The sequence below is a fragment of the Ochotona princeps genome, chromosome 5 (genome assembly GCF_030435755.1).
Source record: "Ochotona princeps isolate mOchPri1 chromosome 5, mOchPri1.hap1, whole genome shotgun sequence".
NCBI classification, from domain to species: Eukaryota; Metazoa; Chordata; class Mammalia; order Lagomorpha; family Ochotonidae; genus Ochotona; species Ochotona princeps.
The window spans coordinates 57760997-57773169 of record NC_080836.1 but is presented as its reverse complement, the minus strand read 5'-3'; the positions used below and the strand labels follow the sequence as shown (position 1 = coordinate 57773169).

The following is a 12173-nucleotide window of genomic DNA, read 5'->3' as shown; positions in this document are numbered from 1 at the left end:
TAAAATTTCCCTGCATCTTAAAAATGAACTAATGGCTTTACCATCATCTACAGAACCTCCGGAGATTGATTTGGATGCCAGCATGAGAAAACTGGTCATTGTGAGAGCGGGATGTCCTATTCGGCTGTTTGCCATCGTGAGAGGGCGACCAGCCCCTAAAGTCACTTGGCGAAAAGTGGGTATTGATAATGTGGTCAGGAAAGGACAAGTGGATCTGGTTGACACTATGGCCTTCCTTGTCATCCCCAATTCTACCCGTGATGACTCCGGGAAATATTCCTTAACACTCGTCAACCCAGCAGGAGAAAAGGCTGTATTTGTGAATGTCAGAGTATTAGGTGAGTTGCTATCAAGCATCTCTCTTTTTCCTACACAAATCAGTTCATGAGGTTGTGGAGACAACACACATCTCTTTATGTGGTTGGTTGCAGATACTCCTGGACCTGTGTCTGATTTAAAAGTTTCAGACGTCACTAAAACTTCATGTCATGTGTCCTGGGCCCCTCCTGAAAATGATGGTGGAAGCCAAGTGACACATTACATTGTGGAAAAACGGGATGCAGAGAGAAAGACGTGGTCAATAGTGAACCCTGAAGTTAAGAAGACAAGCTGCCAAGTGACTAATCTTGTCCCAGGGAATGAGTATTTCTTCAGAGTCACTGCTGTCAATGAGTATGGCCCTGGAGTCCCAACAGACGTCCCCAAACCAGTGCTTGCCTCAGATCCACTAAGTAAGTAATATTTTCCTTCCTCCATTTAACTCCAGTAGCCTGTTTTAGGATGGTCAAGATACCAGTATCATTTCTATTTTAATCTACTAATAAAAGGAATTTAATCTTTACAGAATAGCAGACATCTGCCACAGACTCTTTGCTTTTAATATACTGACCTGTAGCATAGTAGATTTCAGATGTACACTCAGTGGATTTGATTAGGTTACCTTGATAAACATCTGCATCGCATGTTTCCTCTAGGCGAGCCTGATCCTCCAAGGAAACTAGAAGTGACTGAAATGACAAAGAACAGTGCAACCCTGGCCTGGTTGCCTCCCTTGCGTGATGGAGGCGCAAAAATTGATGGCTATATCATCAGCTACAGAGAAGAAGAACAGCCTGCAGATCGCTGGACAGAGTACTCAGTAGTGAAAGATCTCAGCCTTGTCGTCACTGGCCTCAAGGAAGGAAAGAAATACAAGTTCAGGGTAGCAGCCAGAAATGCTGTTGGAGTCAGTTTACCAAGAGAGGCTGAAGGAGTCTATGAAGCAAAAGAACAGCTGTGTAAGTAGTCACAACTTCATTTGCATCGTGCACCAAAAGCTCTTGATTTCTCTTTATATGTAGATACTTGTGTCCAGGGAATATAATTCAACAAACACTTGAAAAACATTAGAGGGTGATATATTTTACATGTTTAAGTCCACAACATGTGGTTAAAAAAAAGTAAAACTTTCCATCATAACATACATACACACATTAATATAGCCAAAGAAAGATGCTTGAAATAATATCTAGGGTGTACCATATCTAATATTTTCTTTCATTCCTTAAAAATATACATTGGGTATAATGCCAACATTAATTTGAACCCACTGAAAGGGGTGCACGCAGGAATTGAGAAATCACTAGTGCAGTTCCCCATCAGAAGAAATGTAATGCCTAAAATTTAACAGATTTCCCTTTTATCTGTAGTGCCACCAAAGATCCTTATGCCCGAGCAAGTTACCATCAAAGCTGGGAAGAAGCTCCGAATTGAAGCCCATGTATACGGAAAGCCTCATCCCATCTGTAAATGGAAAAAAGGAGAAGATGAAGTTGTCACATCCAGCCACCTGGCTGTGCACAAGGCAGACACGTCCTCCATCCTGATCATAAAGGATGTCACCAGGAAGGACAGTGGCTACTATAGCCTCACAGCAGAGAACAGTTCTGGGGTAGACACTCAGAAAATCAAAGTGATAGTCATGGGTAGGTAAAGGGTGAGACAGATGGCCATGTAAAGAAGACCTAAAACTTCCCCGCCGCCCCCACCAACAAATCTTTCATTTCTTTCTTCTTGGTTCATGCAGATGCTCCAGGACCCCCTCAGCCTCCATTCGATATTTCTGATATTGACGCTGATGCTTGCTCCCTGTCATGGCACATCCCCCTGGAGGATGGAGGCAGTAGCATCACCAATTACATAGTGGAGAAGTGTGATGTAAGCCGAGGTGACTGGGTCACAGCTCTTGCTTCAGTCACAAAAACATCCTGCAGGGTTGGAAAGCTGATTCCAGGCCAGGAGTATGTTTTCCGGGTTCGTGCTGAAAACCGATTTGGCATTTCAGAGCCTCTCACATCTCCAAAGATGCTTGCTAAGTTCCCATTTGGTAAGTATTCTTCAGGGGAAAACTAAATATTTTTTCTCCTTTTTATTCTATTCTGAAAGACAAAATGAAACTTTCCTTGACTTCATCTCTAGATGTTCCTAGTGAACCAAAGAATGCCCGAGTCACCAAAGTCAACAAAGACTGCATATTTGTTGCATGGGACAGACCAGACAGTGATGGAGGGAGCCCCATCACCGGTTACTTGATTGAACGCAAAGAGAGGAACAGTTTGCTCTGGGTAAAAGCTAATGATACTCCTGTCCGGTCAACTGAATATCCTTGTGCTGGTCTTGTAGAAGGTCTTGAGTATTCATTCAGAATCTATGCCCTCAACAAAGCTGGATCCAGTCCACCCAGCAAACCAACAGAATATGTAACTGCAAGAACACCAGTTGGTAAGCAATGAGTCTGTTTTATAGTGTTCTGGAGGCATATTTATAATTTGGAATTTCTGAAAAGTACTATTTCTAGTTACAAATACTCATCTTCCTTACCATGAAATGTACTACGTATACCTCTTGTAAGCACAAAGCAAAGACTAGAAACTGCATACTGATTGTCTGATTATTAACATGGGATGGAGGAAGATGTTTGACACAGTTGGCTAAGATGCTGTATGAGGCACCCACATCCCATCTTAGGGTGCCTGGAGTCAAGTACCTGCTCCACTTCTTATCCAGCTTCCTGAGAGACAGAAGGTAATGGCTCAGGTTTCTGGGTCCCTGCCATTGGCCCAACCCCTAGCTGTTCAGGGCATTGAAGAGTGAACCAGGCAATGGGAAACTGTTTTTTTCCCACCATGTTTCTCTTTCTCTCTCTTTTTCAAATAAATAATTTTTTAACATCCACTTATTTATTTGGTAAAGAATGAAAGACAAAGAGATCTTCCATGTACTGGTTTACACCTCAGATGACGGTAACAGCCAGGGCTGGGCAAAGTCAAAGCCAGTAACCAGCAGCTTCTTCCAGGTCTCCCACGTGGGTGGCAGGGACCCAAGGCACTTGGGCCTTCCTCTGTTGCTTTTTCCAGGCATGTTAGCAGGCAGCTTGATCAGAAGTGGAGCAGCTGGGACATAAAGCAGCACCCAAATGTGATGCCAATATTGCATGCAGTGGTTTTTCACAGTAACAACCCTATAAATAAAACCAGTGGGGGAGGGGGCAGGGACAGTTTTCATCCTATTGAGCTTGTTATCTAGCAGCATGAGGAATTTCAGGAAATATGGGAAGTTTAAATTTCTTCTATTAAGATAAATACTGAGAACATCTCTTTTGGTTTTAGATCCACCTGGGAAACCTGAAGTTATAGATGTCACGAAGAGTACAGTATCCCTCATCTGGGCCCGTCCAAAGCATGATGGAGGAAGCAAAATTATTGGCTATTTCATAGAGGCCTGCAAACTTCCTGGTGATAAGTGGGTACGCTGCAATACTACACCCCACCAGATTCCCCAGGAAGAATACACAGTCACTGGCTTGGAAGAGAATGCTCAGTACCAATTTAGAGCAATTGCCAAGACAGCAGTAAACATCAGCCAGCCTTCGGAACCTTCAGATCCAGTAACTATCCTTGCAGAAAATGGTAAGATCTTGTTGTTTGTTACAAATGAAGATGAGAAGCCTTTGTGGTGTTTAAGTAAAATAAGAGGTACTGGGCCCGGCACAGTAGCCTAGTGGCTATAGTCCTCGGTTTGCACACACCGGGATCCCATATGGGTGCTGGTTCATGACCCAGCTGCCCTGCTTCCCAGTTAGCTCCCTACTTGTGGCCTGGGAAAACAGTATAGGATGGCCCAAAGCCTTGGCACCCTGCACCCAAGTGGGAGACCCAGAAGAAGCTCCTGGCTTGGATCAGCTCAACTCCAGCAGTTGCAGCCACCTGTGGAGTGAACCAGCAAATGGAAGATCTTTCTGTCTCTCCTTTCTATAAATCTCACTTTCCAATAAAAATAAATAAATCATTTTAAAATGATAGGTACTTCATATGCAGACTTTAAAAATATGGTTATAGAGAATTTTAATGACATGCTAAACCTAAAAAGCACGATACCAAACTGTGAGAAACGCACAATTTCAACAAGTTCACAAAATGATGATAAAGAAATACATCAAGTTCTGATACTAAAAACTTAGGTGTGTTGAAGTGATGGGTAATATTTACTTTTTTTTTTGCTATTCTTTCAAAATGATCAAATTTCAATAGTAGACTTCTAACCTTTTATAATGTGTATCTTGCTTGGTTGCAAATAGAGGCTGAAAGGGAGGATTCAGGGATGAGGCAAGTGGAAATATTGGTCATGGGCATAAAATTTCAGTTCAGAGGAATAATTGTTAGTGATCCATTGCACAGCACCATGACTACAGTTAACAATAATTTGTATATCTCAAAATTGCTGAAAGAGCTGATTTTAAATGTTCGCAATATAGGAAAGGACGGTAGGTAAGATACACAGGCCAAAACATTATGTTGTGCCTAGAATAATTATAATTATGTTAATAATAAAGAAGAAAAATCTTTCTTTATGGAGACAGAATATATGAATTTCCCGTTTGTAATTAATAAGGATTACACTACAGTGGCTTTGCACGTATTAAGCTCTTTTACCTAATGTCTTTGCAGTTCCTCCCAGGATAGACTTGAGTGTGGCTATGAAATCTTTGCTTACTGTGAAAGCTGGCACCAACGTTTGCTTGGATGCTACTGTTTTTGGCAAACCAATGCCAACGGTTTCTTGGAAGAAAGACGGCACACTGCTAAAACCAGCAGAAGGCATTAAGATGGCCATGCAGAGGAACCTGTGCACCTTGGAGCTGTTCAGTGTGAACCGGAAGGACTCGGGAGACTACACCATCACTGCTGAGAATTCAAGCGGTTCCAAATCAGCCACCATTAAGCTCAAAGTGCTAGGTAACTAAAGCACTGCCTGAGAATCCTGTCTTTTTAGCATAGTTAATGAGGTGTAAATAAATATTTTGAAATAGTTTGTGAGAAAAGTATGAGGACCTTCAAAAAGTTCATGAAAATGGATATTATAAAAAATTATACAAGAATTCCACAATTTTCATGAAACTTTTAAAATTCCATTTCTCTTAGAAAATGTAAGTTGATATGTAAGAAGGCACTTCAATAACGTTCTAAGTACATAAATTATTGTATCACAAAATGGTGGTTTTGAACTGCACAGAGCATTAGAGGTCAGAGAAACCTGTTACCTAATTTAATGTAAGTAAAAGCTAGGATGCTGAAAAATGAAGTGACTTCAAAGGTCAAACAAGAAGTGAATGACGATGTAAAGGCTCCAACCCCTACCTCCAGACCTTCACTATACTACACTCACGGCCCAGTTCACACGTCACTGACAGACTTTTTGTTCTTTCAGATAAACCAGGTCCTCCCGCATCTGTTAAAATCAACAAAATGTATTCAGATCGCGCAATGCTTTCATGGGAACCTCCTCTTGAGGACGGGGGCTCAGAAATCACCAACTACATTGTTGACAAACGTGAAACAAGCAGACCCAACTGGGCTCAAGTCTCTGCTACTGTGCCCATCACCAGCTGCACCGTAGAGAAGCTCATTGAGGGCCACGAGTATCAGTTCCGGATTTGCGCAGAAAATAAATACGGAGTGGGCGACCCAATCTTCACTGAACCAGCAGTCGCTAAAAACCCATATGGTAGGCACATCTTCCTGCAGTGTTTCATTTTCCTCTAAATGGTAGCTTTTAGCTTGGGAAGTTAACTTTTTGATCCATCTCTGCAGATCCACCTGGACGTTGTGATCCTCCTGTCATTAGCAACATAACCAAAGACCACATGACAGTCAGTTGGAAAGCCCCTGCAGACGATGGTGGCTCACCCATCACTGGCTATTTGGTTGAAAAGAGGGAAACCCAAGCAGTTAACTGGACTAAGGTCAACAGGAAACCTGTTATAGAAAGAACAATAAAAGCAGCAGGTCTCCAAGAAGGCACTGAGTATGAATTCCGAGTTACAGCCATAAACAAAGCTGGCCCAGGCAAGCCCAGTGATGCCTCCAAAGCCGTATATGCACAAGACCCTCTGTGTAAGTTCTCATGAAAGAAATCTTGCTTCCTGGGTTATTGTCAGCATTGAACACCCAGGAATGAAGTTTAATGAAATTTTTCTGTTATTTACCTTAGATCCTCCTGGCCCACCTGCTTTCCCTAAAGTTTATGACACAACCAGGAGCTCCGTGAGTTTGTCTTGGGGCAAGCCAGCCTATGATGGAGGTAGCCCTATCATTGGTTATCTAGTGGAAGTGAAACGAGTGGACTCTGAGAATTGGGTGAGGTGCAATTTACCAGAGAAGCTGCAGAAAACTCGCTTTGATGTTACTGGCCTGATAGAAAATACAGAATATCAATTCCGTGTGTACGCCGTTAATAAGGTTGGATACAGTGACCCCAGTGATGTGCCAGACAAACACTGCCCCAAAGACATCTTAAGTGAGTATTACTTGACAATAAGAAATGACTATTCTTGTCAATCCTATTAGGATGTAGAGCAGAACTCCTTTATGCATAGATGTATTTGCTTGCAAGCTTTAGTGCTAGTGATTCCAGGAGTACATTTTAGGAGAGCTGGTTTGGGAATTTATGCTATTGTTTAAAAGGACAAATAGAATGCAAGGTGATTTGTGGTTTGGAAAGTTTTTCATATGAATAGAATTTCGTGCCTTCAAAAGACTATAAAATATGAAAATTTGATTCTGAGAAAGAGTTTGTTTTTTAAGTAATCAGCTTTCATTCTAGTATTTTCTCTTCATATCCAGTTTCTCCATAGGATGTAATTAGTAGGTTCTCTAGAGTTAACCTCTCTTTCCCTTATTTCATATATTCACTTACTTTCCAAAATCATTTCCCACTTGGTTTGAATTATTTTATATTTCTTCCCTGAGCAATTTTCTTCCTATAATAAAAAAATGCAAAGCACAAGAGTGTCTTCACTAATTATAGAAAAGGGGGAAAAAGAAGATAACCAGGAGCTAGTCAGCTACTGTCTTGTAATGTACGTGGTGTCTGATAGCATGTGCCACTCACAAAGAGAGGTTGTTCAAACACTGCTGGGAAAATTTGGTTGATCTCAAGACATATTAGAAATTAGGAAGATCAACAGTTGGTACAGTACTAAAATAATTTTGATGATTGTATTAAATATGTTTTGCAGAACAAGAAATAGGATCTAGGGGGGAAACTGTTTAAAAATGTATTTTATGAGTGATAAGGCCAGTTCTCAAAAGTACATTTGATCATTAAATGTTTATTATTTTTTAACGTTCCTCAACCCAAAATCAAATAGTTCCACCTGAAGGAGAATTGGATGCTGATCTCCGGAAAACACTCATATTACGTGCTGGAGTTACAATGAGACTGTATGTCCCAGTGAAAGGACGTCCGCCTCCAAAGATTACTTGGTCTAAACCAAATGTCAATTTGAGAGAACGGATTGGACTGGACATCAAGTCAACTGATTTTGACACTTTCTTACGCTGTGAAAATGTGAACAAATATGATGCAGGAAAATATATCTTGACCTTGGAGAATAGCTGTGGTAAAAAGGAATACACCATAGTCGTGAAAGTACTTGGTAAGTCTATTTGAAAAAAGAATTGTAAATGTTTAAAGCTAGTGTTGGTAGTTTTTTCACATGCTTACTTCTAACTTACTATTTGACCAGATACTCCTGGGCCACCTGTCAATGTGACTGTTAAGGAAATATCCAAAGACTCTGCTTATATTACCTGGGATCCTCCCATTATTGATGGGGGAAGCCCCATAATAAACTATGTGGTAGAAAAACGTGATGCGGAGAGGAAATCCTGGTCCACAGTGACAACTGAGTGCTCCAAAACAAGCTTCAGGGTATCTAACTTGGAAGAAGGAAAGTCATACTTCTTCAGAGTGTTTGCTGAAAATGAATATGGCATTGGGGATCCCGGTGAGACACGTGATGCTGTCAAAGCTTCTGGTGAGTTAAGACCTGCCACCCCATCACTTTGAGTGACATTGTACCTTGGCCATCTGAGACATAGATTGATCGTTTTACCTCTTCTTTTTCAGAAACTCCTGGACCAGTTGTGGATCTGAAAGCACTAACCATAACCAAATCCTCCTGTACCATTGGCTGGAAAAAGCCTCGCAGCGATGGTGGAAGTCGAATTACTGGATATGTAGTCGATTTTATGACAGAAGAAAACAAATGGCAACGAGTCATGAAATCACTGAGCCTACAGTACTCCACAAAAGACTTGAGTGAAGGAAAGCAATACACCTTCAGAGTGAGCGCAGAAAATGAAAATGGAGAAGGAACCCCAAGTGAAATCACTGTTGTGGCAAAGGATGATGTTGGTAAGCCTCATCATATTTATCTTCATTATCCCTTTATGGTAGTCAGAAAGGGCACTCTTGAGCCCTACTAACAGATTCATCAAAAAAAAAAATCACTAAGAAACTGTAACAGTGTGAAAGAGCAGATTGCCTGGTCTTAAAAATAAGGATAATTTTTCTCTGCTGTGTTATAGTGGCACCTGACCTTGACTTAAAGGATCTACCAGACTTGTGCTACTTGGCTAAAGAAAACAGCAACTTCCGTCTTAAGATCCCCATCAAAGGCAAGCCGGCTCCCTCAGTAACCTGGAAGAAAGGGGAAGATCCTCTAGCAACTGACACAAGAGTCAGTGTCGAGTCATCTGCAGTTAACACAACTCTTGTAGTATATGACTGCCAAAAATCTGATGCTGGAAAGTACACCATCACACTTAAGAATGTTGCCGGTACTAAGGAAGGAACTCTTTCTATCAAAGTAGTTGGCAAGCCTGGCATACCCACCGGGCCCATCAAATTTGATGAAGTCACAGCAGAAGCCATGACCTTGAAGTGGGGTCCTCCAAAGGATGATGGGGGATCTGAAATCACCAACTATATTCTGGAGAAGAGAGATTCTGTCAACAACAAGTGGGTGACGTGTGCATCAGCTGTCCAGAAAACCGCCTTCAGAGTAACCAGACTTCATGAGGGTATGGAATATACCTTCAGGGTCAGTGCTGAAAATAAGTATGGTGTAGGAGAAGGATTAAAATCAGAGCCGATTGTTGCTAAGCATCCATTTGGTAAGTGTCTCAAAGGCAAAAAAAACAAAACAAAAAAAAAAAACAAGGCTTTGTAGTGGAGATGGCTTATTTAAATCTTATTTAAATATTTCATCTACCTTTTCCTTAGATGTGCCCGATGCTCCTCCACCACCCAATATTGTGGATGTCAGACATGACTCAGTGTCTTTAACTTGGACTGATCCCAGGAAAACAGGTGGCTCTCCAATTACAGGTATTTACTTTACTCTTACTGCTGCAGGTTTTATGTCAATATTTCTTTTGGGTACTTCCATGAAAACAAATTAAATGTGTGCTTCTTGACTATACAACTATTTGCAATGGTATATTTTTCTTTCAGTGCAAATGGCTAGTGTTTTATTTCATATTGGTAATATCTTTTTTAATTTTTTATTTATATAATTGAACAAATTTAATGTATTACATAACACAGCTCCAGGAGCACTGTCGTACTTCCTACCCTACCCTCTCTCCTGCCCACACTCCTACCATCTCTCCTCCTTCATAATTTAAAAAAATTTAGAATGGCATACTTTCAGCTTATGTTATAATCACAGGATTAATTCTGTACCAAATAGAGAATTCAACAAGCAGTAAATAGGAACACCACTTTCCTCAAGGGTATAACAAGGACTGTGAACAACTATCAAATCTCAAAATGTCAGTTTTGCTCATATACATGTTTTATGCTGTGTATACCCCTCCCAAAAAAATGAATACCATATTTCCCTTAATTTGTGGTAAATTATAGCCATTTTACAGGTTTAAATTATTCAGTAGAAAACAATAACTATGTGTGTAAAAAAGAAAAAAGACACCATGGCTCAACAAAAGTGTAAATAGTGAGAATGATTATCTGTTTAACATCTCTATACATATTAAGGTGATAATTATACGTTCTTTATGAATCTCGCAGGTTATCATATCGAGTTTAAGGAAAGAAATAGCCTTTTGTGGAAGAGAGCAAACAAGACTCCCATAAGGATGAAAGACTTTAAAGTGACAGGATTAACTGAAGGTCTTGAATATGAATTCCGAGTAATGGCAATCAATTTAGCAGGAGTGGGCAAGCCAAGCCTGCCATCAGAGCCTGTTGTGGCACTTGATCCAATTGGTAAGTCATTGACGATGAATAACCCAGGTGCATTTTCCGCAGGAAGAAGAACATGGGCATGTGTTTCACTGATCTGTCTTCTGTGTTTTAGATCCTCCTGGCAAGCCTGAGGTTATTAATGTAACAAGGAATTCAGTGACTCTCATTTGGACTGAGCCCAAATATGATGGTGGTCATAAGTTAACCGGATATATAGTGGAGAAGCGGGATCTGCCTTCTAAGTCTTGGATGAAAGCCAACCATATTAATGTCCCAGATTGTGCCTTTACTGTAACTGACCTTGTTGAGGGTGGAAAATATGAATTCAGAATTAGAGCAAAAAACACAGCAGGTGCGATTAGTGCTCCATCAGAAAGTACTGGAACCATTATTTGCAAGGATGAATATGGTAGGTAAATTTTACTCTCTTCATACTTTGTTTAAAAATTACATTTTATTCCTTTTCTGACTTCAGTGCTTTTCTCATCTTTGCAGAGGCACCAACCATCGTCCTTGATCCCACAATAAAAGATGGACTCACAGTTAAAGCAGGGGATACAATTGTTTTGAGTGCCATTAGCATTCTTGGCAAACCCCTTCCAAAGTCAAGTTGGTCCAAAGCAGGAAAAGACATTAGACCATCAGATATATGTCAGATAACTACAACCCCAACATCTTCCATGCTTACGGTCAAATATGCCTCTAGGAAAGATGCTGGTGAATACACCATCACTGCTACCAATCCTTTTGGCACAAAGCAAGAACATGTGAAGGTAACAGTTCTTGATGTACCTGGTCCCCCAGGACCTATTGAAATCAGCAATGTCTCTGCAGAGAAAGCAACCCTAACATGGACACCTCCCTTGGAAGATGGTGGTTCCCCAATTAAATCCTATGTTCTGGAAAAGAGAGAAACCAGCCGTCTTCTGTGGACAGTGGTTGCTGAAGACATTCAGACTTGCAGACACGTGGTAACCAAACTTATCCAAGGAAATGAGTACATCTTCCGTGTCTCGGCTGTAAACCACTATGGCAAAGGAGAACCTGTGCAGTCAGAACCTGTCAAGATGGTAGACAGATTTGGTATGTAGAGGATGAGAGGGAGCTGATACAGAAACATTCACAGCCACATTTAGACAGTCATGAATGCTTATACACTTCCTTTTTTTCCAGGTCCCCCTGGTCCTCCTGGAAAACCAGAGATTTCAAATGTCACCAAGAACACTGCCACTGTGAGTTGGAAAAGGCCAGTGGATGATGGTGGCAGTGAGATCACCGGGTATCACATAGAAAGGAGAGAAAAGAAAGGCCTGCGATGGGTGAGAGCCACCAAGACGCCAGTTTCTGATCTCAGATGCAAAGTCACTGGACTGCAAGAAGGAAACTCATATGAATTCCGTGTCAGCGCAGAAAACCGAGCAGGGATTGGCCCACCTAGTGATGCTTCAAAGTCTGTTCTGATGAAAGATGCAGCATGTTAGTATTTCTCTCTCTTGTCACCACTCATGCAAGAGCATCAGCATGTTACAGTAATTACTCCAAAGCCAAACTCTTTAATATACACTCCTGTGTCTTTCTTTTCA

General features: G+C 41.0%; 1 protein-coding gene across 1 annotated transcript in view; it reads left to right on the top strand.

Moving 5' to 3' along the window:
• Nucleotides 1-12173, top strand: part of TTN (titin) — a 266306-nt gene that overhangs the window by 204447 nt on the left and 49686 nt on the right. The window contains exons 284-303 of the mRNA XM_058664684.1: nucleotides 54-338; nucleotides 432-731; nucleotides 975-1277; nucleotides 1689-1964; nucleotides 2066-2365; nucleotides 2458-2760; nucleotides 3648-3947; nucleotides 4986-5273; nucleotides 5746-6042; nucleotides 6129-6431; nucleotides 6529-6834; nucleotides 7688-7975; nucleotides 8066-8356; nucleotides 8449-8736; nucleotides 8910-9497; nucleotides 9607-9711; nucleotides 10414-10611; nucleotides 10703-10999; nucleotides 11086-11673; nucleotides 11764-12066. Coding sequence (XP_058520667.1) covers nucleotides 54-338; nucleotides 432-731; nucleotides 975-1277; nucleotides 1689-1964; nucleotides 2066-2365; nucleotides 2458-2760; nucleotides 3648-3947; nucleotides 4986-5273; nucleotides 5746-6042; nucleotides 6129-6431; nucleotides 6529-6834; nucleotides 7688-7975; nucleotides 8066-8356; nucleotides 8449-8736; nucleotides 8910-9497; nucleotides 9607-9711; nucleotides 10414-10611; nucleotides 10703-10999; nucleotides 11086-11673; nucleotides 11764-12066 — 6207 coding nt within the window. The remainder of the gene's footprint in view (nucleotides 1-53; nucleotides 339-431; nucleotides 732-974; nucleotides 1278-1688; nucleotides 1965-2065; nucleotides 2366-2457; nucleotides 2761-3647; nucleotides 3948-4985; nucleotides 5274-5745; nucleotides 6043-6128; nucleotides 6432-6528; nucleotides 6835-7687; nucleotides 7976-8065; nucleotides 8357-8448; nucleotides 8737-8909; nucleotides 9498-9606; nucleotides 9712-10413; nucleotides 10612-10702; nucleotides 11000-11085; nucleotides 11674-11763; nucleotides 12067-12173) is intronic.